The following is a 26,333-nucleotide window of genomic DNA, read 5'->3' on the forward strand; positions in this document are numbered from 1 at the left end:
TCTGTCTGTGCTCTGTGTTCTGTCTGTGCTCTGTGTTCTGTCTGTGTTCTATGTTCTGTCTGTGCTCTATGTTCTGTCTGTGGTCTGTCTGTGCTCTGTGTTCTGTCTGTGCTCTATGTTCTGTCTGTGCTCTGTCTGTGGTCTATGTTCTGTCTGTGCTCTGTGTTCTGTCTGCTCTGTGTTCTGTCTGTGCTCTGTGTTCTGTCTGTGCTCTGTGTTCTGTCTGCTCTGTGTTCTGTCTGTGCTCTGTCTGCTCTGTGTTCTGTCTGCTCTGTGTTCTGTCTGCTCTGTGTTCTGTCTGTGCTCTGTGTTCTGTCTGCTTTGTGTTCTGTCTGCTCTCTGTTCTGTATGTGCTCTATGTTCTGTCTGTGCTCTGTGTTCTGTCTGTGCTCTGTGTTCTGTCTGTGCTCTCTGTTCTGTCTGCTCTGTGTTCTGTCTGTGCTCTGTGTTCTGTCTGTGCTCTCTGTTCTGTCTGCTCTGTGTTCTGTCTGTGCTCTGTCTGTGCTCTGTGTTCTGTCTGTGCTCTATGTTCTGTCTGTGCTCTATGTTCTGTCTGTGTTCTGTCTGTGCTCTCTGTTCTGTCTGCTCTGTGTTCTGTCTGCTCTGTGTTCTGTCTGTGCTCTCTGTTCTGTCTGCTCTGTGTTCTGTCTGTGCTCTGTGTTCTGTCTGTGCTCTATGTTCTGTCTGTGCTCTGTGTTCTGTCTGTGCTCTATGTTCTGTCTGTGCTCTGTGTTCTGTCTGTGCTCTATGTTCTGTCTGTGCTCTGTGTTCTGTCTGTGCTCTATGTTCTGTCTGTGCTCTGTGTTCTGTCTGTGCTCTGTGTTCTGTCTGTGTTCTATGTTCTGTCTGTGCTCTATGTTCTGTCTGTGGTCTGTGTTCTGTCTGTGCTCTGTGTTATGTCTGTGCTCTGTGTTCTGTCTGCTTTGTGTTCTGTCTGCTCTCTGTTCTGTATGTGCTCTATGTTCTGTCTGTGCTCTGTGTTCTGTCTGTGCTCTATGTTCTGTCTGTGCTCTGTGTTCTGTCTGTGCTCTATGTTCTGTCTGTGCTCTGTGTTCTGTCTGTGCTCTATGTTCTGTCTGTGCTCTGTGTTCTGTCTGTGCTCTGTGTTCTGTCTGTGTTCTATGTTCTGTCTGTGCTCTATGTTCTGTCTGTGGTCTGTGTTCTGTCTGTGCTCTGTGTTATGTCTGTGCTCTGTGTTCTGTCTGCTTTGTGTTCTGTCTGCTCTCTGTTCTGTATGTGCTCTATGTTCTGTCTGTGCTCTGTGTTCTGTCTGTGCTCTGTGTTCTGTCTGTGCTCTCTGTTCTGTCTGCTCTGTGTTCTGTCTGTGCTCTGTGTTCTGTCTGTGCTCTCTGTTCTGTCTGCTCTGTGTTCTGTCTGTGCTCTGTCTGTGCTCTGTGTTCTGTCTGTGCTCTATGTTCTGTCTGTGCTCTATGTTCTGTCTGTGTTCTGTCTGTGCTCTCTGTTCTGTCTGCTCTGTGTTCTGTCTGCTCTGTGTTCTGTCTGTGCTCTCTGTTCTGTCTGCTCTGTGTTCTGTCTGTGCTCTGTGTTCTGTCTGTGCTCTATGTTCTGTCTGTGCTCTGTGTTCTGTCTGTGCTCTATGTTCTGTCTGTGCTCTGTGTTCTGTCTGTGCTCTATGTTCTGTCTGTGCTCTGTGTTCTGTCTGTGCTCTATGTTCTGTCTGTGCTCTGTGTTCTGTCTGTGCTCTGTGTTCTGTCTGTGTTCTATGTTCTGTCTGTGCTCTATGTTCTGTCTGTGGTCTGTGTTCTGTCTGTGCTCTGTGTTCTGTCTGTGCTCTATGTTCTGTCTGTGCTCTGTCTGTGGTCTATGTTCTGTCTGTGCTCTGTGTTCTGTCTGTGCTCTGTCTGTGCTCTATGTTCTGTCTGTGCTCTGTGTTCTTTCTGTGTTCTGTCTGTGCTCTGTGTTCTGTCTGTGCTCTATGTTCTGTCTGTGCTCTGTGTTCTGTCTGTGCTCTATGTTCTGTCTGTGCTCTGTGTTCTGTCTGTGCTCTATGTTCTGTCTGTGCTCTATGTTCTGTCTGTGGTGTGTCATAGTGCTTGGTCAGTAGGTTTTGGGGTTGGTTGTGAGTGATGTTTTCTGTCGGGTAGCCTTTTTGTTCTTGAAGGTTTTGTCAGTCAGATATGGACAATTCAACAGTAACAGTTGTATGGTTTGGTTAAATTTTCAATCGTTAGTTTTTGTTTGACATCAATTTTAAAGTCTTAGCATCATTATTTTACCGTGGAATTGCCCATATGTGAACTATCTGTCCTGCTGTTGATGGGGGATCTGTCTGCCCTGTGCACTTTACTATCTGTCCTGCTGTTGATGGGTGATCTGTCTGCCCTGTGCACTTTACTATCTGTCCTGCTGTTGATGGGTGATCTGTCTGCCCTGTGCACTTTACTATCTGTCCTGCTGTTGATGGGTGATCTGTCTGCCCTGTGCACTTTACTATCTGTCCTGCTGTTGATGGGTGATCTGTCTGCCCTGTGCACTTTCCTATCTGGAGAGGATTTCCCTCCCACTATCCTGCCAGCTTCACACCCCACTCTGGCCTAACATTTGACAGAACGATAAACTCTTAACAGATTAAACCATAAAAATTTGCTTTGATATCCCATACCTTCAAGGTGGTCTGGAGTGTATGGTCTGCACGTGTCCCTTCTAAAAGCCTCCTTCTCTAAGATAATAGTAGGTATCAAAGTAGGCAGTAAATCCTCCCAGAGCAAAATGCTGTTCTTGGGGTTGACATTCTGTTATTCTAGTCGGTGGATCGACGTGTTTTTGTTTCTCTTTGCAATCCAAGTGGTCTGGCAGGGCTCTGTGTTCAATCCAGTAGCTCTTTGGAGCAGTTTGCCGCCCGTTACGATCCAGATTCGCAGTGGCACGCCCCCCTCGCTCCCTCCTTCTCTCCCTCTATCCCTCCCTCAACTGGATTCAACTGCGGCTGTCGTTGAAGCCCTGATGAGAAACAGGTGAATCTAGATTATCCAACGGCCCCATACGCCTACCCTCTGCCTCGGGCCTTGGTTGGGCAACCCTCGTAAACACACTCACAAACACACAACACGCGTGCCAGTTTGAGGACAGACCTCAGGCGCACTTTCAAATGAGCAGGCTAAAAACACACAGAAGCACTAATGGGGTTTGTTGTGTGCACATCAACGTGTTGCTTGCTCTTTCAACGAATCCTAAACTATTTGAATAATTGTAGTCCACGTCCAGAATCGAGATCTCAATAATCCCCTCATTGCGTGTGTCCAAACTGATCCCGTCTCCTTTTTCCGATTGTAAATTGGGGATCTGGGTATGTCATGTAATTAAACATGAGTAGGTCGTCGTGAAGAGAATAGTCTGGTGTTGTTGCTTATCTGGTATCATCGCATCATTGGGATGAGAGGCTTGTATTTCCTACCCGTTCTTTCCATACGACAGGCTACAGAATTAACGATGCTGCCAATTTTCGCAACTGGTTTAAAATTTCCGCAGCAGCCTGTGTCCGCACGGTCCCCGCCTGCTCTTTGCCTCTTTCACAGATTACCAACAATATAAAAACGACTGCATGCAGCAGCCACATAAATATTTAAAGTTCGACTTTATTCATTCATCTTGACAGGATATGGCATACATAGCGCACCATAGGCCAAAATGTATAATACATTTATAATAAAAACGCTATATGAATATGGTATATTTAAACGCACAGGTCACATATGGATCATTCATAGCCTGCAGGCCTATCGCATCGTCTTCGTTCATACAGTTTTAATGTAGGCTATACCCATACTCGCCTTTCTTCATTCAAAACCTACCTGCGCTCATTTGTCCCGTCCTCAGATATATGACGTCGTCTGCATCCGATTATGCCTCGGGCATATAGCAGCGGGCACGAATGCGTATCCACAGCCTCCGGTCTCGCGCTTCCACCTCTGGTGAGCCGTAAACTATAGGCTAAAATACGGAAAGTCAGTCTTCTGTCGATATTGATTTAGACTACCGCTACCAGTTCTCTCTACGATAAACCAAACCAGCAGGAGCAAGCACGGGAACTCACGCCCCTTTAAAATTGCTCCATCTCTCTCCCTCCCTTCCCCTCCCTCTCTCTCTCTCTGGCTCACATGCGGATCAACATGATTACCTCCAACCGCCCGAGGCGGTTACTATTACACAACTGATCTGCTCAAGCACCGAGACCCCGGGCCCACCAACAAATTAGCCGAAATGTAGATTCCAGCCTTACATGATGGGATTAATACGGACGTTTTTATTATCCACTCATAGTCAGAATATTCATTTTCACTCTCTCCCCCCTTCTTGAGCTCTCTCTCTCTCTTGAAGAAATTATAAAATGTCAGGTCTTTCTTTTGCTATGTTTCAACCTTTTTTATTTTATTATTATTCATAATTACATTCTGTTTTTACGTATTTTATGCTATCAGCATCTGGTAATGCGACTGTAAGACTGCATGATGAGGGTGATAATATTGACAAGGTGTGATAAATTAGTTCTGAAGCCAGCTATTTAACCTCTAGGATTGTCAGATTCTGACCATCAGTTCAGAGAGATTGTTGCAGTAAATAAAGTAGTTATGAGCTGCTGCTGCCACCCCAGTAGTTAGGAAGTCATAAAACAATGTGAAAGCTGGCTTGACACCTAACTGTTCCAGCTACAAGGAGAAAGGCTTGTTTGTATATGAAGAGAACCCCAACCTGAGGTAATGTCTAACTTCCAACTAAGGCAGGTTGAGAATGGTGCAGGCCAGGGGAGACAAAGGAGTTGGAACAAACTGCATTCTCATGGTGAAACTCTACCCTCCTCTTCCCCTCTCTTTCAGTCATGGAGGGGAGAGAGGCAGGCAGGGTCGTTGGTATTTCCCTGTGCCAAGCTCTGCACCCTGGCTCCATGCCACCCTATCACCCCCCCCCCCCCCCCCCCTCTCCCTCAAACCTTCCGAGGATGGGTGTGTCCAGGTGATTCAGGGAGAGCCTAGGGACTGCTTAAAGGAGCAGGGGAGTTACAGATGACTCACACACACACCTGTAGTCATACACCTGTCCTTGTATAAGGACAGGGTTAGTACATGTAACACACTCAGAGACAGTGTTTATCTAAGCTGTCCATGGACTCTGTGTCAACAGTGTTCTATTCAGCGCAGGGGAGTTCTTTAACAGTGATAAGAGTAGACCCTCACCCTTCCTCTAGTCCTCCAGGCTGAACTACAGTATCTGTCCTGCTGCACCCCAGATACAAGGCCAGTGTACATGTACTATCCACAATGTCAGGCAGTGTTCCACTGCCACATAGACTGTAAACAAACAACAACCCATACACACAATGCTGAAGACTTCAGAAGGAAGTCACAGATAATCAATTGACTCCCATGTTTAAGTGATGCTCTCTCTCTCTCTCTCTCTCTCTCTCTCTCAGTCACACACTACTGCTCCGAGACCAAGGACCTAAAATACCCTGTTTACCTCTAAGGATTTTGCTAGTACCATTACATTAGTACTGAGCCAGCAACAAAGACAGAGAGGCTTGGGGTGAAGTGTGAGGGTTGGGGTGGGAAAACTTCCAGAGCGTAATCAAATCAGTGTGCATACAGTATGGTATGACAATATGCAAATGACATTCAAAACGCACAGAGAGACAGGAAACAAACAAACTCAGACAAATCCTCCATCAAGTCAAGCAGGTACAAAATATTTCTCATAGCTTCACAGCTGCCCGGACAGACAAGGCAATCGCACGCATCATTTAGGTTGTTATAAAATACTTTGGAATAGTTACTCTTTATTATATCCACAGCATTTTTTCTCTCCAATCAAACACAAGAGTTGCATTTATGAATGTGTCTGTGTGACAATGACTGTGTGTGTTTCCGCCTCTTTGTCGTTATCTCACAAAGAGAGTTTGTTGTCGTGTGTATGCACGTCTCTGTCTTTCATTGTCCCTCAATTATGTTGACAGTGTGGAAGACAGAGACAGAGACACAGCACATAAAGGCTACGCTATAGGAATGACCACAGCACATAAAGGCTACGCTATAGGAATGACCACAGCACATAAAGGCTACGCTATAGGAATGACCACAGCACATAAAGGCTAAGCTATAGGAATGACCACAGCACATAAAGGCTACGCTATAGGAATGACCACAGCACATAAAGGCTACGCTATAGGAATGACCACAGCACATAAAGGCTACGCTATAGGAATGACCACAGCACATAAAGGCTACGCTATAGGAATGACCACAGCACATAAAGGCTACGCTATAGGAATGACCACAGCACATAAAGGCTACGCTATAGGAATGACCACAGCACATAAAGGCTACGCTATAGGAATGACCACAGCACATAAAGGCTACGCTATAGGAATGACCACAGCACATAAAAGCTACGCTATAGGAATGACCACAGCACATAAAGGCTACGCTATAGGAATGACCACAGCACATAAAGGCTACGCTATAGGAATGACCACAGCACATAAAGGCTACGCTATAGGAATGACCACAGCACATAAAGGCTACGCTATAGGAATGACCACAGCACATAAAGGCTACGCTATAGGAATGACCACAGCACATAAAGGCTACGCTATAGGAATGACCACAGCACATAAAGGCTAAGCTATAGGAATGACCACAGCACATAAAGGCTACGCTATAGGAATGACCACAGCACATAAAGGCTACGCTATAGGAATGACCACAGCACATAAAGGCTACGCTATAGGAATGACCACAGCACATAAAAGCTACGCTATAGGAATGACCACAGCACATAAAGGCTACGCTATAGGAATGACCACAGCACATAAAGGCTACGCTATAGGAATGACCACAGCACATAAAGGCTACGCTATAGGAATGACCACAGCACATAAAGGCTACGCTATAGGAATGACCACAGCACATAAAGGCTACGCTATAGGAATGACCACAGCACATAAAGGCTACGCTATAGGAATGACCACAGCACATAAAGGCTAAGCTATAGGAATGACCACAGCACATAAAGGCTACGCTATAGGAATGACCACAGCACATAAAGGCTACGCTATAGGAATGACCACAGCACATAAAGGCTACGCTATAGGAATGACCACAGCACATAAAGGCTACGCTATAGGAATGACCACAGCACATAAAGGCTACACTATAGGAATGACCACAGCACATAAAGGCTACGCTATAGGAATGACCATAGCACATAAAGGCTACGCTATAGGAATGACCACAGCACATAAAGGCTACGCTATAGGGATGACCACAGCACATAAAGGCTACGCTATAGGAATGACCACAGCACATAAAGGCTATGCTATAGGAATGACCACAGGAATGTGTATAGTGTGAATGGGAGAATGTGTTGCTGTGTGTTTAGCGTATGACCGGGGAATTATCCAGCTACGTTCCCTGGCTAACAAGATTACAGTAATCTGGTCCTATCGCTGGGCCTGTTTCAGCTGACAGCCTAAAATCACCCAAAAGGCCCCAATGAGTCACCAGCCCAACACAGGAGTCCATCTGTCTGCCTGTGCGATATACGAGAGAATATCTACACTGAGTGTGAAACATTTTAAGGACACCTGGGTTTTCCATTACATAGACTGACCAGGTGAATGCAGGTGAAAGCTATGATCCCTTATTGATGTCGCTTGTTAAATCCACTTCAATCAGTGTAGATGAAGGGGAGGAGACAGGTTAAAGAAGGATTTTTAAGCCTTGAAACAATTGAGACATGGATTGTGTATGTGTGCAATTCAGAGGGTAAATGGGCAAGGCAAAACATGTAAGTGCCTTTGAACGGGGTATGGCAGTAGGTGCCAGGTGCACCGGTTTGTGTCAAGAACTGCAAAGCTGCTGGGTTTTTCATGCTCAACAGTTGCATCAGGAATGGTCCACCACCCAAAGGACATCCAGCCAACTTGACACAAATGTGGGAAGCATTGAAGTCAACATAGGCCAGCATCCCCGTGGAACACTTTCAACACCTTGTAGAGTCCATGCCCCAACAAATTTAGACTGTTTTGAGGGCAAAATGGGGGGGGGGGGGGTTGTTCACTCAGTGTCCATGTGTCTCACATGGAAATATATATCAGAGAGAGAGAGAGAGAGAGAGAGAGAGAGAGAGAGAGAGAGAGAGGGGGAAGGAAGGAAGGATTGACAGAGAAAGAGAGGACCACTGGGAGAGACAGAAAGATAACCTAAGACATATTATAGACACATGGAGAGATAGAGAACATGACAGACAGATAGTTAGAGGGGTACAGTACATGCTTCAGGAGGTCTAGAAACAAACATGGTTTGCTTTCCGGCACACTTGTGTTCTTTGTGAAATGTCCTTGAGCTGAGAGAGGGAGTTTGTCGGTCTGAAAACACAGAGACAAACAGTCACACAGAAATTCACAGCCTCATGTTAGCAAACATACCAGTAGTCAGACACAAACAGTCAGGCAGGCAGTAGATCACACACCTTCCTGGAACAATGAGGTATATGCATACCATTAGGACTTCTAGACTGAAACCCAATGGAAAAAACGCTGTCCTGCCAGGAAGCCACACACATCTACCTCTAAATCAGAACAGATCTTTCCTTCCAAAAAAAGGGATGTAAATAACACTGCAACAGCAGGATAAAAGCAATCAGATTAAGACCCATATTAATTTCATTGATGTGATAAACCCTTGCTTATTAGCCCTAGCTCAGGCTTCTCATATGCTAATGTATAACCACAGAGGAGTCAGTGGGGAGCTTAGCACCAAAATACCTCCACTGGCTCCGGCCTCTCTCTGGTTGTCTAGACACTCAGGGATAATCCCCCACTCTGGGCCCCGAAAATAGAGATCTGTATAGGGGTCGCTCTCCCTCTCCCTCAGTCTCCTCCTCTCCCTCCACCAGCATTGGGTTTCATCAGATCTGGAAGGACAAGAGGGGTGTACCCCATTCCAGTCTCTGTACAGTACTATACACATCTCAGTGTCTATTTAACAGAGGATAAAACAAATATTGCAGCTGTTATTGTTTAATATAATAGCTATCATGTGTCTTCTATTACTAGACAGAGGGGAGAGGAACAGTAGGAGACAGACAGACCATGTTTGGTGTATGTGAAAGGAAGAGAGAGAGGGGAGAAGAGAGCACGTGTGCCGGAGAGAGAAATTTGTGAAGAGGCAGATGTTCCATTGGCTTTCACGCTGTCTTTCCATTTAAGAAGAACACCAAAGCCATAACAATGAGAGCCACATGGAGGCATACTCATACAGATAAATCAACACATACATTTCTAGCATACTAAGACACTCGGTCTCTCTCTCACAGACGCGCGCATTCAAGTCCATGCGTGTACACACACACACACACACACACACACACACACACACACACACACACACACACACACACACACACACACACACACACACACACACACACACACACACACACACACACACACACACACACACACACACGCCATACTCTTTCTCTGTAACACATCTCCACACACACAACCTTCTCTCACAAACCTCACATGTTTCTGCGCAAACCTCACATGTTTCAACACACCCCTACTGCTGCACATCTGGCAGGGGACACAAGCCCCTCTTTGTGCTGGGGCTCTGGGAGTGTGCCCCCTGGTGGCTGAGGAGAGTAACACAACCGCTTCAGGGGACCAGCATCTTCTCCTTTCAGCATGCACACTATAGACAGACAAGATACACACTGGGACCTATCAATTACGCAACATACAGGGTACTAGGGCTATTTTGGTCATAGCGAGCAAATGTGTTTGTGTTCACGTTGCTAATATCGCCTATTTAGTCGACCTACGTCAATCCCCCCTTTTCTCCTCTATCCATCCCGCTGTTTTTTTCCCTCCTCTTCTTCCACTCCTATTTATATATGTGTGCTCTCTCTCTCTCTGTGCCCTAAAGCTGGACCCCAGCTCCTGCCCAACTCAACTGGACTGGAGATGAAAGCTGACTCACTCACACATTAACACACACATGGCTGCACACACCCCTTATATACACACACACCACAAACACCGCTTACACACACACACACACACCACAAACACCCCTTATACACACACCGCTTACACACACACACACACACAAAGAACCTATGGATGCAGACATACACAAATATGCAAGTACACATACATACATGAATGTATGCTTACATACATAAGTAGCCTAGGCTACCCATTAATGCGCACACATATCCATTCAGGAAAATGACGAATGTTATGTACTTCAATCACAGTGTCTTGATCTATAAATGTCTTGATTTTTGAGTGACACACTCAAATCCATACACTCTAGCCAGGTCTGTTTGTGCTGTAGCTAACTGCAAATGGCCTGACAACAAACATGACAGAGGAGTTGGCAAAAAAAATATCTACGTTACATACAGGTTACATTACAGTTAAACTCTCCCAGTGACTCCCATATAGCCCACACTATCCTAGACACCAGTGACAGCCCAGAGTGACATACACACACTTATAGCTCATAGCACTGAGGGCAGATAACTGCAATCTCAACTATAAACAGACATGCTGACGCACCTGACTAATGCCTATAGATACATGTACAGACACCATGGCATTTCACAGCTGGCCGAACATACTGCTTATTTTGGACAGACTCACAGACATGCACAGTAAACATATAGAATCGTCAAGAGAGATTGAGTGTGTATTGCACCAGTAATGGGCAACATTTTTGGACATATGAACCTGCACACGTCAACACTGCTAAATGCATTGGCACATAGGCTACCCTGAGGGCCATTGACTACTTAATATAAGCTCAGCAAACAATGAAGTATAAAGTAGAATAATATTTTAACAGTGACTGACATTGAAAAATCACATCATACTATGATGCAGAATCTTCCCATATCTTATTGCCATCTAGAGGCCACCTCTGACACTCTGCACCTTTTCTGTCTGGGTCATAGAGAATAATAGGGATATAATATTTTGATATATGTCCCATTTATCCAACTAGAGTCCTCTAACTCTATGGTCTAAGCATACTACACTGATAGAAAGACAAATATAGGGGATCAAAGGAGTGGGATTATCCACAACTAGACTTATTCAAAATGTGTGCATAATCTCCAAACAACACTGACAAAGGAAAATAGTCCAAAACCTGTTTATTTCAGTATAAAAATGAACTGTTACAGAGTCTGTGTAGTGGTCCATTAATCTAGAAAAGATATGATAAACACACGGTTTCTATGTGTGTAGTTCATATGTAGAGACGGCAGTGGAAAATGACACATACCTATAGAGCTTCATTCACAGACAGAAATCGCAGTAAAATTAAACACTAGCCTTCAGTTTAGAGCTGAACACAAATGTATGACAGATAATGTGAGAAGTCTGGTTCAGAGTGAACTCTCTCTTTTATAATGTGTATCACATTTATAGCTCTGTCTTACATCATTCTACAAAGTGATCAGGAACAATCTCCACTGACAGTGACCTTGGTTTGCAGTTAATCATGTCATGAACCTGAAGAGAAAAGGTAAGACTGTCAGACTCATAGCCTAGTTGCTCCAGAGAGGTGTGCAAAGAATGACATACATTCAGGTTAGCTTCCTGAGCTAACATAAATCACCAACACATAACCTCTACTGACCTCACTCCACCTCCTCCTTCACAGACATTTTCACCTTTCTATTACACATTTTTTGAATGTTCTTGTTTATTCCCTCTCCCTCCACCTTTATCTTGACCTTCTCCTCCTCCTGTTTCAGAGAGTGTGTTTCTTTCAGCTTCTGGAACTTCTTCAGGTCAGAACAGAACAACACCTGAGAGAGTGACAGTCAAGCTCCATTGACATCAATGCATGATTTATTGAAAGTTCAAGTTACCGGTGTTTCAAGTTGGATGGATGGATAGATTAGAGAAAGAGAGTGAGAGTGAGAGAGAGCAGAGAGAGGAAGTGAACAGATGAGTGGATGGATTCTGACCACCAGTTATTTTTCTCACCGAGTGTGCCCAACCAGCATAAGGACCCCATAGCTGCTTGAAGAAGTCCCCTGTGCAGAAACAAAATCAGTCAATTAGTGATTGGTAATATTCAGAAGGACACTGTTAAAGCCTGTTAAACACCTCCTTGTACCGTGAATCCTCACCTATTTGACGGTGGACCTTGTCTGTGAGGCTCTTCTGCCCGTTGCCCACCGCACAACTGTAGTCTCGTTTTGCGATTTGCCATACGTGTGTATCCACAGGCACAACACAGGCCTTTTCCAGAGACATCAGACACACACAGTCTGCCACCTACAAGGGGAACCCAGGTAACACTTTCTATGCCTGTGTATAATAAATGTATAATTAACCTGGTCTCAGAGCATTTAGTATTATTCTGTATGCAAATCCGAGACACTTCGTTTAATATGATATGTTAAGTTTCATATGGAATGTATTCATTTGTGGATGTGAATCATTCATTTCGTATATGTTACAAATTACAAATCGTATTATGTTACAAATTTGCAAAACGGACAATATGTTAAGAATTTGAAAAACTTACAATATGTTGTGAATTTGCTAAATGTATGATATGTTACGAATTCTAGCTAGGTGGTTAGCATTAGCGAGCTGGCTAAAGTTAGCGAGGCTAAGGGTTAAGTTTAAGAGTTAGGTTAAAGGGTTAAGGTTAGGGGAAGGTTTAGCTAACATGCTATGTACTGTCGGTGCAAATTAGCTAAAAAGTAGTAAGCTGTTGAAAAGTTGCTAATTAGATACAATTCTAGAGTTGTCCATGATCAGATTCAAACTTGCAACCTTTGGGTTGCTAGACGTTTCGCTATACATCCACCCCTACCAACCACCCTAAGTAACTATCCGTCTTATGTAACCATACCAAACGTAACATATCATACAAATTTGAGTGTCCCGGATTTACATTTACTATGTTATGTCTACATTTACTATGTTATGCACCCTTAATTGTCCTGAAGGGTTGAGGCATACCTTGGGGCCTACCCCGGGCAGGGTGCGCAGTGCGTCACGTGCCTGCAGGTAGGGGACACTGCGGAGCCCCTGGAGCCAATGGGGCCCACCGTGAGAGTCCAGGATCTGTCTGGCACTCTGCTGCAGGAACCTGGCCCTGTACCCAAACCCCAGGTCCCTCAGACAAGCCTCCACACTGTTGTCTGTCAATCAGATCACAGAGGACATGTGAAAACATTTGAAAAAACAAAGGATTTGAAAAAGAGAGATAGACAGATGTCAGACAATCAGCCAGAGTAGTGTTGGTGGTAGTGGAGGTGGAACCTGCGAGTGCATGCAGGGAGGGGAAGTCGTGGTAGCTGGTCTGGTCCAGCTGACACAGAGGGGTGCCCAAGGACTGGCACAGCCTCTCCACCATGCCCTGGATACGAGAGATGTGGTTGTTAGAGGTGCAGATGAAGGAGAACAGGCACTCTGTGGGGTCCTGACGCAGCATACGCACACCTGGGGGAGAGACAGAACACACACACTGTAAAGTATTAAACGCACATGCACGCACACACACACACACACACACACACGGAAGAGACATAATAGATACAGACACAGTATTACAAACACGGACCAACTTACCTGTGAAGATCTTAGCAATGCTGTTAAAGTGTGGGTCGGCTGCTCCCCAATCTCTGTACAGATCCCCCAGCTTCACCTTCAGCTGGAAATAATCATTCAGCAGCTCTTCCTCCTTCCTGTCTGGGTCAGGGGTCACAGCCACTGGCTCCCCCTCTTCTTCCTCCTTCACCTCTATCACTCCCTTTGATCTTTTCCCTGACCCCTTTGACCCCTGGAGCAGGGAACCTGCACTCCGCTTCCTCCCATCCCCTCCTATGGTGTTGGGGTTATTGTATGTGTGGTACCATAGTGTGTCGTCTGTCTGGGTGAGAGTCCACACTCGTCCCCCCATCACTCCGGTCCAGTGGCCATCCCCTGTCTCTCGCCAGCTGGCAGGGAAAAGAGGGTGGGACGACAGAGGGTTAGGATAAATGGTTTGAGAGGTAGTGAGTGAATTAGAGATCATTTCAATACTTGCTAATGCCTTTGGCAGAGCCCTGGGTCATGTAACGTATGGCCTGCCATTGCTCTATAAAATCAGCGAAGCTGTGGTCAAAGGAACTCACCGGAAGCTCTGTCCGCAGCCTAGTGTGAGGTCCAAACGGAGCTCTGATCGTGAGCAGGCCAGGGAGCGCCATGACTTGGTCCCTGCCGACAGCAATGCATGCTGGGACATAGTGCTGGATCACTCACCACATACTGTAGTATCAGAGATATCTGATGAGATGGATAGTGGAGGCCATGAACTCTTTGAAATAAGGGTTCTTCGCCTATTCCCATAGGAGAACTATTCTCCTATGGGGACAGCAGAAGAACCCTTTTAGGTCATAGATGGCACCTTTTTTTCTAAGAGTGTAGCAACAAAATAAAATAAAATGCTATTTGTCACAATTTGTAAACAACAAAGTAACAGTGAAAGGCTTACTCACAGGCCCTTCCCAACAATGCAGAGAAAAAGGATAAATAATAGAAAAAATACACAATGAGTAAGGATAACTTGGCTATTACACGGGGTACCAGTATCGAGTCCATGTGCAGGGGTATGAGGTAATTGAGGTACATACATATTGGTAGAGTGAATCGGTTGTCGTGCGGTATCAGAGAGAGCAGTCTATGACTTGGGTCATCCTCTGACACCGCCTGGTATAGAGGTCCTGGATGGCAGGGAGCTCTGCCCCAGTGATGTACTGGGTCATACACACTACTCTCTGTAGCTCCTTGTGGTCCAATGCCAAGCAGTTGCCATACCAAGTGGTGATGCAGCCAGTCAAGATGCTCTCGATAGTGCAGCTGTAGAACTTTGAGGATCTAAAAGTCCATGCCGAATCTTTTTAGCCTCCTGAGGGGGAAGAGGATTTGTCATGCCTTCTTTACAACTGTGTTGGTGTGTGTGGACCATGATAATTCCTTAGTGATGTGGACACCGAGGAACTTGAAGCTCTCGACCCGTTCCACTACAGATGAGTCTATGTGGATGGAGCCGTGCTCGACCCTCCGTTTCCTGTAGTCCACGATCAGCTCCTTTGTCTTGCTGACAGTGAGGGAGAGTTTGTTGTCCTCACTGACCTCCTCCCTATAGGCTGTCTCACTGTCAGTGGTGATCAAGCCAACCACCGTTTGTTGTCAGCAAACTTAATTGTGCGTGGCCACGCAGTCATGGGTGAACAGGGAGTACAGGAGGGGACTAAGCATGCACCCTTGCAGGGCCCCCGTGTTGAGGGTTAGCATGGCGGATGTGTGTTGCCTCCCATCACCACCTGGGGGGCGGCCTGTCAGGAAGTCCAGGACCCAGTTGAAGAGGGAGGTGTTCTGTCCCAGAGCTTGGAGGGCACTATGGTGTTGAACACTGAGCTGTAGTCAATGAACAGCATTCTCACCTAGGTGTTATTTTTGTCCAGGTGGGAAAGGGCAGTGTGGAGTGCAATAGAGATTGCGTAATCTGTGGATCTGTTGGTACGGTATGCGAATTGGAGTAGGTCCAGGGTGTCTGGGATGACAATGGTGTTGATGTGAGCCACGACCAGCCTTTCAAAGCACTTCATGGTTACAGATTTGAATACTACGGGGCGATAGTCATTTAGACAGGTTACCTTGGCGTTCTTGGGCACAGGGACTATGGTGGTCTGCTTGAAACATGTAGGTATTACAAACTGGGTCACGGAGAGGTTGAAAATGTCAGTGAAAACAATTGACAGCTGGTCAGCGCATGCTCTGAGTAAGCGTCCTGGTAATCCGTCTGGCCTCGTGGCCTTGTGAATGTTAACCTGTTTAAAGGTCTTACTCACATTGGCTAAGGAGAGCAAGATCACACAGTCATCCGGAACAGCTGGTGCTCTCATGCATGGTTCAGTGTTGCTTGCCTCGAAGCGAGCATAGAATATAGCTCGTCTGGTAGGCTTGCGTGACTGGGCAGCTCGCGGCTGGGTTTCCCTTTGTTTCGCTGCCACATCTGAGTGTCAGAGCTGGCGTAGTAGATTTGATCTTAGTCCTGTATTGACGTTTTGACGGTTTGATAGTTCGTCAGTCGTAGTAGGATTTCTTATAAGCGTCCGGACAGGTATCTCACTCCTTGAAAGCGGCAGCTCTAGCCTTTAGCTCAGTGCGGGTGTTGCCTGTAACCCATTGCTTCTGGTTGGGATATGTACGTACAGTCACTGCGGGGACGACGTCATCAATGAACTTATTAATGAAGCCGGTGACTGATGTGGTATACTCCTCAATGTTATCGGATGAATCCCGGAAGATATTAGTCTGTGCTAGCGAAACAGTCCTGTAGCTTAGCATCCATTTCATTGGACCACTTCCGTATTGAGCGCATTACTGGTAATTACTGTTCGAGTTTTTGCTTGTAAGCAGGAATCAGGATGATAGAGTTATGGTCAGATTTGCCAAATGGAGGGTGAGGGAGAGTTTTGTCTGCATTTCTAAGTGTGGAGTAAAGGTGATCTAGAGTTTTTTCGCCTCTAGTTGCACAGGTGACATGCTAGTAAAAATGAGGAAAGACAAATTTCAGTTTTCCTGCATTAAAATCACTGGCCACTAGGAGTGCTGCCTCTGGATGTACATTTTCTTGTTTGCTTATGGCCCTATATAGCTCGTTGAGTGCGGTCTTACTGCCAGCTTTGGTTTGTGGTGGTAAATAGAAAGCTACAAAAACTATAGATGAAAACTCTTGGTAAATAGTATGGTCTGCAGCCTATCATGAGGTATTCTAAGGTGAGTAAAACCTCAAGACTTAACAATAGAGATCCCGCACCAGCTGTTGTTAACAAAGGGACACACACCTCCCCCTTAACCGAAGCTGCCATTCAGTCTTTACGATGCATAGAAAAACAGCTAGGTGTGTCTAGGTGTGTCCATGTCCTTATTCAGCCACAACTCCCTACAGTCCTTCAGGTCTTGTTGATAGGATAGTCTTGAACTGAGCTCGTCAGTTGGTGCTCTAGTGATTGTAGCTACGTTCGCCAATATAACGGAGGGCAGAGGCTAATTATTTACTCACCGACATAGTCTTGTCACGTCAATGATAGAGAAATCACAAGAGAACCATCTTTGACTCAATGCATACAAAGTGCACACCACCATCATCAGTTTTCCATACAACAAAAACAGTGGAGTTAAAATCAGAATGAATCTTGGAATGGGCAGTGTGGGTGAAAATACAGCACTTGAAGAAAGAGGAAATTCAGAATATATGTATAATTATTTAACTACAGGTACCATAGATGTGAGTGAAATAGCTGTAAGTAGCAGTAGAAGTATTGTTATCCATTAGTTTACTCCAATTAGGGTATGGATGTCAGGGTAGAGGGAAAAAAGAATAGAGAAAATAATAAAAATACATTATGCAAACAATTAAATTGGTAGGACCTACAATCTGTCTGCAACAAGAAAGCTGATCTACCCCCCCCCCCAAAAAAAAACCCAACAAAAAACAACCCTAAATCAAAATACAAGTGGGTTATTATAAAGATTGTGTACACATTACAGACACTAATCAATTAGTCATGTATCTGATTGATGTTGGTAACATGCTGACCAGACCGGACACGTCGCGTGCGCGAATGTTGCAAAATAAATTTAGAAATCCATGTTAGTCAATTATTGCACCCACACTGCTTACGCGCGCCAACGAGCATCTGCGTTGCCAAGGGCTAAAATAGAAGTCATTCCTATTACTAACGCAGATCGCGCTGCAAGTCCTGCCTCTCCCATCTCCTCATTGGTTTATAGAAGCAGGTACCCACTTGCCATCTCCTCATTGGTTATACCCACGTGGGTGATTGAAAGACAAATTGTTTTGCCGGTCGTCGTGGTAATACTATGAGAGTTTAGATGCCAATCACCATATAAGTTCAAAGATGAAAAAGCCTGGAAGGAGGAGAGATGACTAGAAACGATTCGGTTGACCGTTTTATGTGTGGATTAATTGTCGGAGTAGAGGACCTTGTGCATTTCAGGTAAAATAACAACTCAATGTTTATATCCCAGGACAAATTAGCTAGCAACAGCAAGCTAGCTAAATAGGACAAATTAGCTAGCATGTGCAAGCTAGCTAGCTAAATTGCCATACATGTTTGATGCTTTTCGACCTGTCCCCAAATTAATGTAAATGGTTCAAAGAGTTTGTTTTGATATTTTAACCTGCGTGTTGTGATCGCGTTTGGTGTGGGGGGACAAAATAAATGTATGCACGATGGTGCACGCACGCAGCCGGTTTGTGTTCCGTGTAAGAATTAATCTGTCAGTAACGTTAGCTAGTTAACTTAAAAAAAAAAAAAATATTTCACCTTTATTTAACCAGATAGGCCAGTTGAGAACAAGTTCTCATTTGCAACTGCGACCTGGCCAAGATAAAGCAAAGCAGTGCGACACAAACAACAACACAGAGTTACACATGGAATAAACAAATGTACAGTCAGTAATACAATAGAAAAAATCTATATACAGTGTGTGCAAATGAGGTAAGATTAGGTAGGTAAGGCAATAAATAGGCCGTAGTGGCGAAGTAATTACAATTTAGCAATTTAACACTGGAGTGATAGATGTGCAGAAGATGAATGTGCAAGTAGAGATACTGGGGTGCAAAGGAGAAGAAAAAAAAAACAATATGGGAATGAGGTAGTTGGATGGGCTATTTACAGATGGGCTGTTTACAGGTGCAATCTGTGAGCTGCTCTGACAGCTGATGCTTAAAGATAGTGAGGGAGATATGAGTCTCCAGCTTCAGTGATTTTTGCAATTCGTTCCAGCAGCAGAGAACTGGAAGGAAAGGCAGCCAAAGGAGGAATTGGCTTTGGGGGTGACCATTGAAATATACCTGCTGGAGCGCGTGCTATGGGTGGGTGCCGCTATGGTGACCAGTGAGCTGTGATAAGGCAGGCTTTACCTAGCAAAGACTTATAGATGACCTGGAGCCAGTGTGTTTGGGGACGAATATGAAGCGAGGGCCAGCCAACGATAGCATACAGGTCGCAGTGGTGGGTAGTATATGGGGCTTTGGTGACAAAACGGGTGGCACTGTGATAGATTGTATCCAATTTACTGAGTAGTGTTGGAGGCTATTTTGTAAATGACATCGCTGAAGTCAAGGATCGGTAGGATACTCAGTTTTACGAGGGTATGTTAGGCAGCATGAGTGAAGGATGCTTTGTTGCGAAATAGGAAGCCGATTCTAAATTTAGTTTTTGATTGGAGATGCTTAATGTGAGTCTGGAAGGAGAGTTTACAGTCTAACCAGACACCGAGGTATTTGTAGTTGTCCACATTTTCTAAGTCAGAACCGTCCAGAGTAGTGATGCTGGACGGGCGGGCAGGTGCGGGCAGCGATCGGTTGAAGAGCATGCATTTAGTTTTACTTGCATTTGAGAGTAGTTGGAGGCCACGGAAGGAGAGTTGTATGGCATTGAAGCTCGTCTGGAGGTTAGTTAACCTCTTGACGCTAGGGGTCCGATTTTTATTTTTTAAATAACGTTCCCAAGGTAAACTGACTATTTCTCAGGTCCAGATCGTAGAATATGCATATAATTTACAGATTAGGATAGAAAACACTCCAAAGTTTCCAAAACTGTCAAAATATTGTCTGTGAGTATAACAAAACTGATTCTGCAGGCGAAAACCTGAGGAAATCTAACCCGGAAGTGATTTTTTATATATTTTTAATCTGTGTTTCCTTGCCCGTCTTTCTTCCATTTAAAGGGGTATCAACCAGATTCCTTTTCCAATGGCTTCCTCAGGCTGTGACCAGGCTTTAGACATAGTTTCAGGCTTTTATTTTGAAAAATGAGCGAGATTTTTCAAAAGAAGTCAGGTGTCCTTTGATTAGTTCCTGCGCGCGAGAGGGGTAGCTCTCCATTTTCTTTCTCTTTTATTGAATAGGTTACAGTACGGTTTAAATATTATCGATTATGTTTGTTAAAAACAACCTGAGGATTGATTATAAAAAAACATTTGACATGTTTCTACGAACATTACGGATACTTTTTGGAATTTTCGTCGAACGGAACGAGGCTTTGGTTTTCTGAACATAACGCGCAATCCAAATGGCGTTTTTTTGTTATAAAAGTAATATTTTTCGAACAAAAATAACATTTATTGTGTAACTGGGAGTCTCGTGAGTGCAAACATCCGAAGATTATCAAAGGTAAGCGATTCATTTTATTGCTTTTCTGACTTTCGTGACCATGCTAATTTGGGGCTAGCTGTTCTAGCATTGATTGATACACTCACAAAAGCTTGGATTGCTTTCGCTGCAAAGCATATTTTCAAAATCTGACACGATAGGTGGATTAACAACAAACTAAGCTGTGTTTTGGTATATTTCACTTGTGATTGCATGATTATAAATATTTGTAGTAATATTTTTGAATCTGATACGTTTGGGAATTGTCTTCTGCCTTTCAGGACCGGAACGAGGCTGTAGTTTTCTGAACATAACGCGCAACCCAAATGGCGTTTTTTTGTTGTAAAAGTAATATTTATCGAACAAAAATAACATTTATTGTGTAACTGGGAGTCTCGTTATAAATATTTTAAGTAATATTTTGCGCCCTGCAATTCAGCGGTTGTTTAGGAAAATGATCCCGCTAAAGGGATCCGTAGCGCAGAGAAGTTAACACAGTGTCCAAAGAAGGGCAAGAAGTATACAGAATGGTGTCGTCTGCGTAGAGGTGGATCAGAGAATCACCAGCAGCAAGAGCGACATCATTGATGAATACAGAGAAAAGAGTCGGCCCGAGAATTGAACCCTGTGGCACCCCCATAGAGACTGCCAGAGGTCCAGACAACAGGCCCTCCAATTTGACACACTGAACTCCGTCTGAGTAGTTGGTGAACCAGGCGAGGCAGTCATTTGAGAAACCAAGGCTGTGTAGTCTGCCGATAAGAATGTGGTGATTGACAGTGTCAAAAGCTTTGGCCAGGTCGATGAAGACGGCTGCACAGTATTGTCTTTTATCGATGGCGGTTATGATATCGTTTAGGACCTTAAGCAGCTCGGAAACCAGATTGCATAGCGGAGAAGGTACGGTGGGATTCGAAATGGTCGGTGATCTGTTTGTTAACTTGGCTTTCGAAGACCTTAGAAAGGCAGGGTAGGATAGATATAGGTCTGAAACAGTTTGGGTCTAGAGTGTCTCCCCCTTTGAAGAGGGGGGTGACCGCGGCAGCTTTCCAATCTTTGGGGATCTCAGACGATACGAAAGAGAGGTTGAACAGGCTAGTGATAGGGGTTGCAACAATTGCCATGGATAATTTTAGAAAGAGAGGGTCCAGATTGTCTAGCCCAGCTGATTTGTAGGGCTCCAGATTTTGCAACTCTTTCAGAACATCAGCTATCTGGATATGGGTGATGGAGAAATGGGGGAACCTAGGGCAAGTTGCTGTGGGGGGTGCAGGGCTATTGACTGGGGAAGGGGTAGCCAGGAGGAAAGCATGGCCAGCCATAGAGAAATGCTTATTGAAATTCTCAATTATCGTGGATGTATCGGTGGTAACAGTGTTTCCTAGCCTCAGTGCAGTGGGCAGCTGGGAGGAGGTGCTCTTATATACATGGACTTTACAGTATCCCAGAACTTTTTGGAGTTTGTGCTACAGGATGCAAATTTCTGTTAGAAAAAAACTAGCCTTTGCTTTCCTAACTGCCTGTGTATACTGGTTCCTAACTTCCATGAAAAGTTGAGTATCGCGAGGGCTATTCGATGCGTATGCGGTACGCCACAGGATGTTTTTGTGCTGGTCAAGGGCAGACAGATCTGGAGTGAACCAAGGGCTATATCTGTTCCTGGTTCTACAATTTTTGAATGGGGCATGCTTATTTAAGACGAGGAAAGCACTTTTAAAGAATAACTAGGTATCCTCTACTGACGGAATGAGGTCAATATCCTTCCAGGATACCCGGGCCAGGTCTATTAGAAAGGCCTGCTCGCTGAAGTGTTTTAGGGAGCGTTTGACAGTGATGAGGGGTGGTCGTTTAACCGCAGACCCATTACGGACGCAGGCAATGAGGCCGTGATCACTGAGATCCTGGTTGAAGACAGCAGAGGTGTATTTAGAGGGCAGGTTGGTCAGGAAGATGTCTATGAGGGTGCCTGTGTTTACGGATTTGAGGTTGTACCTGGTAGGTTCATTGATCATTTGTGTGAGATTGAGGGCATCTAGCTTAGATTGTTGGACGGCCGGGGTGTTAAGCATGTCCCAGTTTAGGTCACCTAACAGTACGAGCTCTGAAGATAGATGGGGGTGGATGGAAACGCTAGCCAGGGGTGGTCACCCGGGATTGCGGTTAGCTAGTTGCGAAGATCCAGATGAAAATGTTCAGAGTTTGCGGTAGGAATCCAGGGATATGGAGAGAAATAGGTCTGTTATGCTCTGGTGTGAGTCACGTTGTTGGTTCAAGGCCTGCTCCCTGCCTGTTTCATTACAATACGTTATTCTACTAACGTTAGCTATCTTTGTTATTACACAAGTTGCAAGCTAGGTAACGTTAGGTAACGAAGCCTACTCCATAACTTTGTTTTATTCACTGCTTTAGCACACTCTGCCAACCCGGATGTCCTAGCCGTGTCTGAATCCTGGCTTAGGAAAACTACCAAAAACCCTGAAATCTCCATCGCTAACTATAACATTTTCCGCCAAGATAGAACTGCCAAAGGGGGCGGTGTTGCAATCTATTGCAAAGATAGCCTGCAGAGTTCTGTATTACTATCCAAGTCTGTACCCAAACAATTCGAGCTTCTACTTCTAAAAATTCACCTTTCCAGAAACAAGTCCCTCACTGTTGCCGCTTGCTATAGACCTCCCTCTGCCCCCAGCTGTGCCCTCGATACCATATGTGAATTGATTGCCCCCCCCATCTATCTTCTGAGCTCGTGCTACTAGGTGACCTAAACTGGGACATGCTTAACACCCCGGCCATCCTACAATCCAAACCTGATGCCCTCAATCTCACACAAATTATCAATGAACCTACCAGGTACAACTCCAAATCCGTAAACACGGGCACCCTCATAGATGTCATCTTAACTAACTCGCCCTCCAAATACACCTCTGCTGTTTTTAATCAAGATCTCAGCGATCACTGCCTCATTGCCTGCATCCGTAATGGGTCTGCGATCAAACGACCACCCCTCATCACTGTCAAACGCTCCCTAAAACACTTCTGCGGGTAGGCCTTTCTAATCGACCTGGCCGGGATATCCTGGAATGACATTGACCTCATCCCGTCAGTAGATGATGCCTGGCTATTCTTTAAAAGTGCCTTCCTCACCATCTTAAATAAGCATGCCCCATTCAAAAAAATGGAACTAGGAATAGATATAGTCCTTGGTTCACTCCAGACCTGTCTGCCCTTGACCAGCACAAAAACATCCTGTGGCATTCTGCATTAGCATCGAATAGCCCCCGTGTTATGCAACTTTTCAGGGAAGTTAGGAACAAATATACACAGGCAGTTAGGAAAGCTTAGGCCAGCTTTTTCAAACAGAAATTTGCATCCTGTAGTCCTAACTCAAAAAAGTTCTGGGACACTGTAAAGTCAATGGAGAATAAGAGCACCTCCTCCCAGCTGCCCACTGCTCTGAGGCTAGGAAACACTGTCACCACCGATAAAATCCACCATAATTGAGAATTTCAATAAGCATTTCTCTACGGCTAGCCATGCTTTCCACCTGGCTACCTCTACCCCGGTCAACTGCCCGGCACCCTCCACAGCAACCCGCCAAAGCCACCACCATTTCTCCACCCAAATCCAGATAGCTGATGTTCTGAAAGAGCTGCAAAATCTGGACCCCTACAAATTAGCCGGGCTAGACAATCTGGACCCAATCTTTCTAAAATGATCTGCCGAAATTGTTGCAACCCCTATTACTAGCCTGTTCAACCTCTCTTTCGTATAGTCTGAGATTCCCAAAGATTGGAAAGCTGCCGCGGTCATCCCCCTCTTCAAAGGGGGTGACACTCTAGACCCAAACTGCTAGAGACTATATCTATCCTACCCTGTCTTTCTAAGGTCTTCGAAAGCCAAGTTAAACAGATTACCGACCATTTCGAATCCCACCGTACCTTCTCCGCTATGCAATCTGGTTTCAGAGCTGGTCATGGGTGCACCTCAGTCACGCTCAAGGTCCTAAACAACATCATAACCGCCATCGATAAGAGACATTACTGTGCAGCCGTATTCATCGACCTGGCCAAGGCTTTCGACTCTGTCAATCACCACATTCTTATTGGCAGACTCGACAGCCTTGGTTTCTCAAATGATTGCCTCGCCTGGTTTACCAACTACTTCTCTGATAGAGTTCAGTGTGTCAAATTGGAGGGCATGTTGTCCGGACCTCTGGCAGTCTCTATGGGGGTGCCACAGGGTTCAAGCCTCGAACCGACTCTCTTCTCTCTATACATCAATGATGTTGCTCTTGCTGCTGGTGATTCTCTGATATACCTCTACGCAGACGACACCATTCTGTATACTTCTGGCCCCTCTTTGGACACTGTGTTAACTAACCTCCAGGCGAGCTTCAATGCCATACAACTCTCCTTCCGTGGCCTCCAACTGCTCTTAAACGCAAGTAAAACTAAATGCATGCTATTCAACCGATCACTGCCCGCACCTGCTCGCCCGTCCAGCATCACTACTCTGGACGGCTCTGACTTAGAATACGTGGACAACTACAAATACCTAGGTGTCTGGTTAGACTGTAAACTCTCCTTCCAGACTAACATTAAGCATCTCCAATCCAAAATGAAATCTAGAATCGGCTTCCTATATCGCAACAAAGCATCCTTCACTCGACTTTGGTGATGTCATCTATAAAATAGCCTCCAAAACTCTACTCAACAAACTGGATGCAGTCTATCACATTGCCATCCTTTTTGTCACCAAAGCCCCATACACTACCCACCATTGCGACCTGTACGCTCTCGTTGGTTGGTCCTCGCTTCATACTCGTCGCCAAACCCACTGGCTACAGGTTATCTACAAATCTCTGCTAGGTAAAGCCCCGCCTTATCTCAGCTCACTGGCCACCATAGCAGCACCCACTCGTAGCACGCGCTCCAGAAGTTATATCTCACTGGTCACCCCCAAAGCCAATTCCTCCTTTGGTCGTCTTTCCTTCCAGTTCTCTGCTGCCAATGACTGGTACGAACGGCAAAAATCTCTGAAGCTGGAGACTCATATCTCCCTCACTAGCTTTAAGCACCAGCTGTCAGAGCAGCTCACAGATCACTGCACCTGTACATAGCCCATCTATCTACCTACCTCATCCCCATACTGTATTTATTTATTTATCTTGCTCCTTTGCACCCCAGTATCTCTACTTGCACATTCATCTTCTGCACATCTACCATTCCAGTGTTTAATTGCTATATTGTAAAACACTTCACCACCATGGCCTATTTATTGCCTTAACTCCCTTATCTTACCTCATTTGCACTCACTGTATATAGACTTTTTGTTTTCTTTTGTTCTACTGTATGTTTTGTTTATTCCATGTGTAACTGTGTTGTTGTATGTGTCGAATTGCTATGCTTTATCTTGGCCAGGTCGCAGTTGCAAATGAAAACTTGTTCTCAACTATCCTACCTGGTTAAATAAAGGTGAAATAAATAAAAATATAAACTCGACCTTCTAGCCCGAAGTCCAGCGCGCTATCGACTGTGCCCCAAAAGCATTCTCGTGCGGCAGAGTCGATTTCCGCGCTTATAAACCCAGGATTGTTACAGTATACTGATTACTTCGGCTCTTGCTCTGGTAATAACTAGTTAAGTTAGTAGTTAGCTAGCTAGTCTACAGGCTACTAATTAGGTTAGCTCCACATGCTATGAGTCACCTCAAAATCATAGTAGAGTAGCTAACATATTACGCAAATCTAAGTTAAAACCAGCTTGTCATTCCAAGAAGTTATAACTTCACAATCTTACTTTGAGAGCAGATGTTTACACGTATCTTCAATCCCTGGATGTGTGTGGGCCTATAATGACTTTCCCGGTGTTTGACTGTTGAGAATGGAAAATAAAGATTACGCGGAGTGACCTAACATCTTTGACTAACATAATATATTTGTCACTTCGTTCTTACATTAACAGCCAATTTGACTTCCTAGTTAATATTTCTAATATTATTCTGCGTATTACTGATTTTTTTTAGGAATGACTCAAACTTCTCATTTCATTCGTCTACTGTCTGATGCAACCAACCAACACATTTGTGAAACCTCCCCTCCTCAGGAGCCTC

General features: G+C 44.9%; 2 protein-coding genes across 7 annotated transcripts in view; both read right to left on the reverse strand.

Moving 5' to 3' along the window:
* LOC139542842 (proline-rich transmembrane protein 3) overlaps positions 1-4,079 on the reverse strand; it is a 32,177-nt gene extending 28,098 nt beyond the window's left edge. The window contains exon 1 of one of the 2 annotated variants that reach the window (XM_071348736.1): positions 3,813-4,079. The gene's annotated coding sequence lies outside the window, so the exon portion shown is untranslated. Of the gene's footprint in view, positions 1-2,623; positions 2,902-3,812 lie in introns of those variants that run through there. The other variant, XM_071348739.1, reaches the window with a different exon arrangement.
* A 7,082-nt stretch (positions 4,080-11,161) lies between these two features.
* ogg1 (8-oxoguanine DNA glycosylase) lies at positions 11,162-26,299 on the reverse strand. 5 transcript variants are annotated; one of them, XM_071348749.1, is made up of 9 exons: positions 26,178-26,299; positions 26,021-26,095; positions 14,167-14,299; positions 13,622-13,989; positions 13,313-13,492; positions 13,010-13,191; positions 12,166-12,313; positions 12,020-12,069; positions 11,162-11,838 (listed from the first exon to the last, which is right to left on the reverse strand). In XM_071348749.1, exons 3-9 carry the CDS (start codon positions 14,274-14,276, stop codon positions 11,668-11,670), a joined length of 1,209 nt encoding a protein of 402 aa, XP_071204850.1. In that variant the 5' UTR covers positions 14,277-14,299; positions 26,021-26,095; positions 26,178-26,299; the 3' UTR covers positions 11,162-11,667. The 5 variants fall into 5 exon arrangements, with proteins under 5 accessions (XP_071204850.1, XP_071204851.1, XP_071204848.1 ...); XM_071348750.1 differs by having other exon boundaries at positions 14,167-14,317; XM_071348747.1 differs by having other exon boundaries at positions 26,021-26,295.
* Between the last annotated feature and the right edge of the window lie 34 nt (positions 26,300-26,333).

The sequence above is a fragment of the Salvelinus alpinus genome, chromosome 17 (assembly GCF_045679555.1).
Source record: "Salvelinus alpinus chromosome 17, SLU_Salpinus.1, whole genome shotgun sequence".
Lineage (NCBI taxonomy): Eukaryota > Metazoa > Chordata > Actinopteri > Salmoniformes > Salmonidae > Salvelinus > Salvelinus alpinus.

Bases quoted from the DNA above. Each gene is read 5' to 3' on its own strand.
- ogg1 (XM_071348749.1), bottom strand. From the start codon at position 14,276: ATGTCCCAGCATGCATTGCTGTCGGCAGGGACCAAGTCATGGCGCTCC. The intron at 13,493-13,621 runs GTAAGTTGGTCC...TCTCTCCCCCAG, and splicing joins CATTGCTAAGATCTTCACAG to GTGTGCGTATGCTGCGTCAG. The intron at 11,839-12,019 runs GTGAGAAAAATA...TCACTCTCTCAG, and splicing joins ATGCTGGTTGGGCACACTCG to GTGTTGTTCTGTTCTGACCT.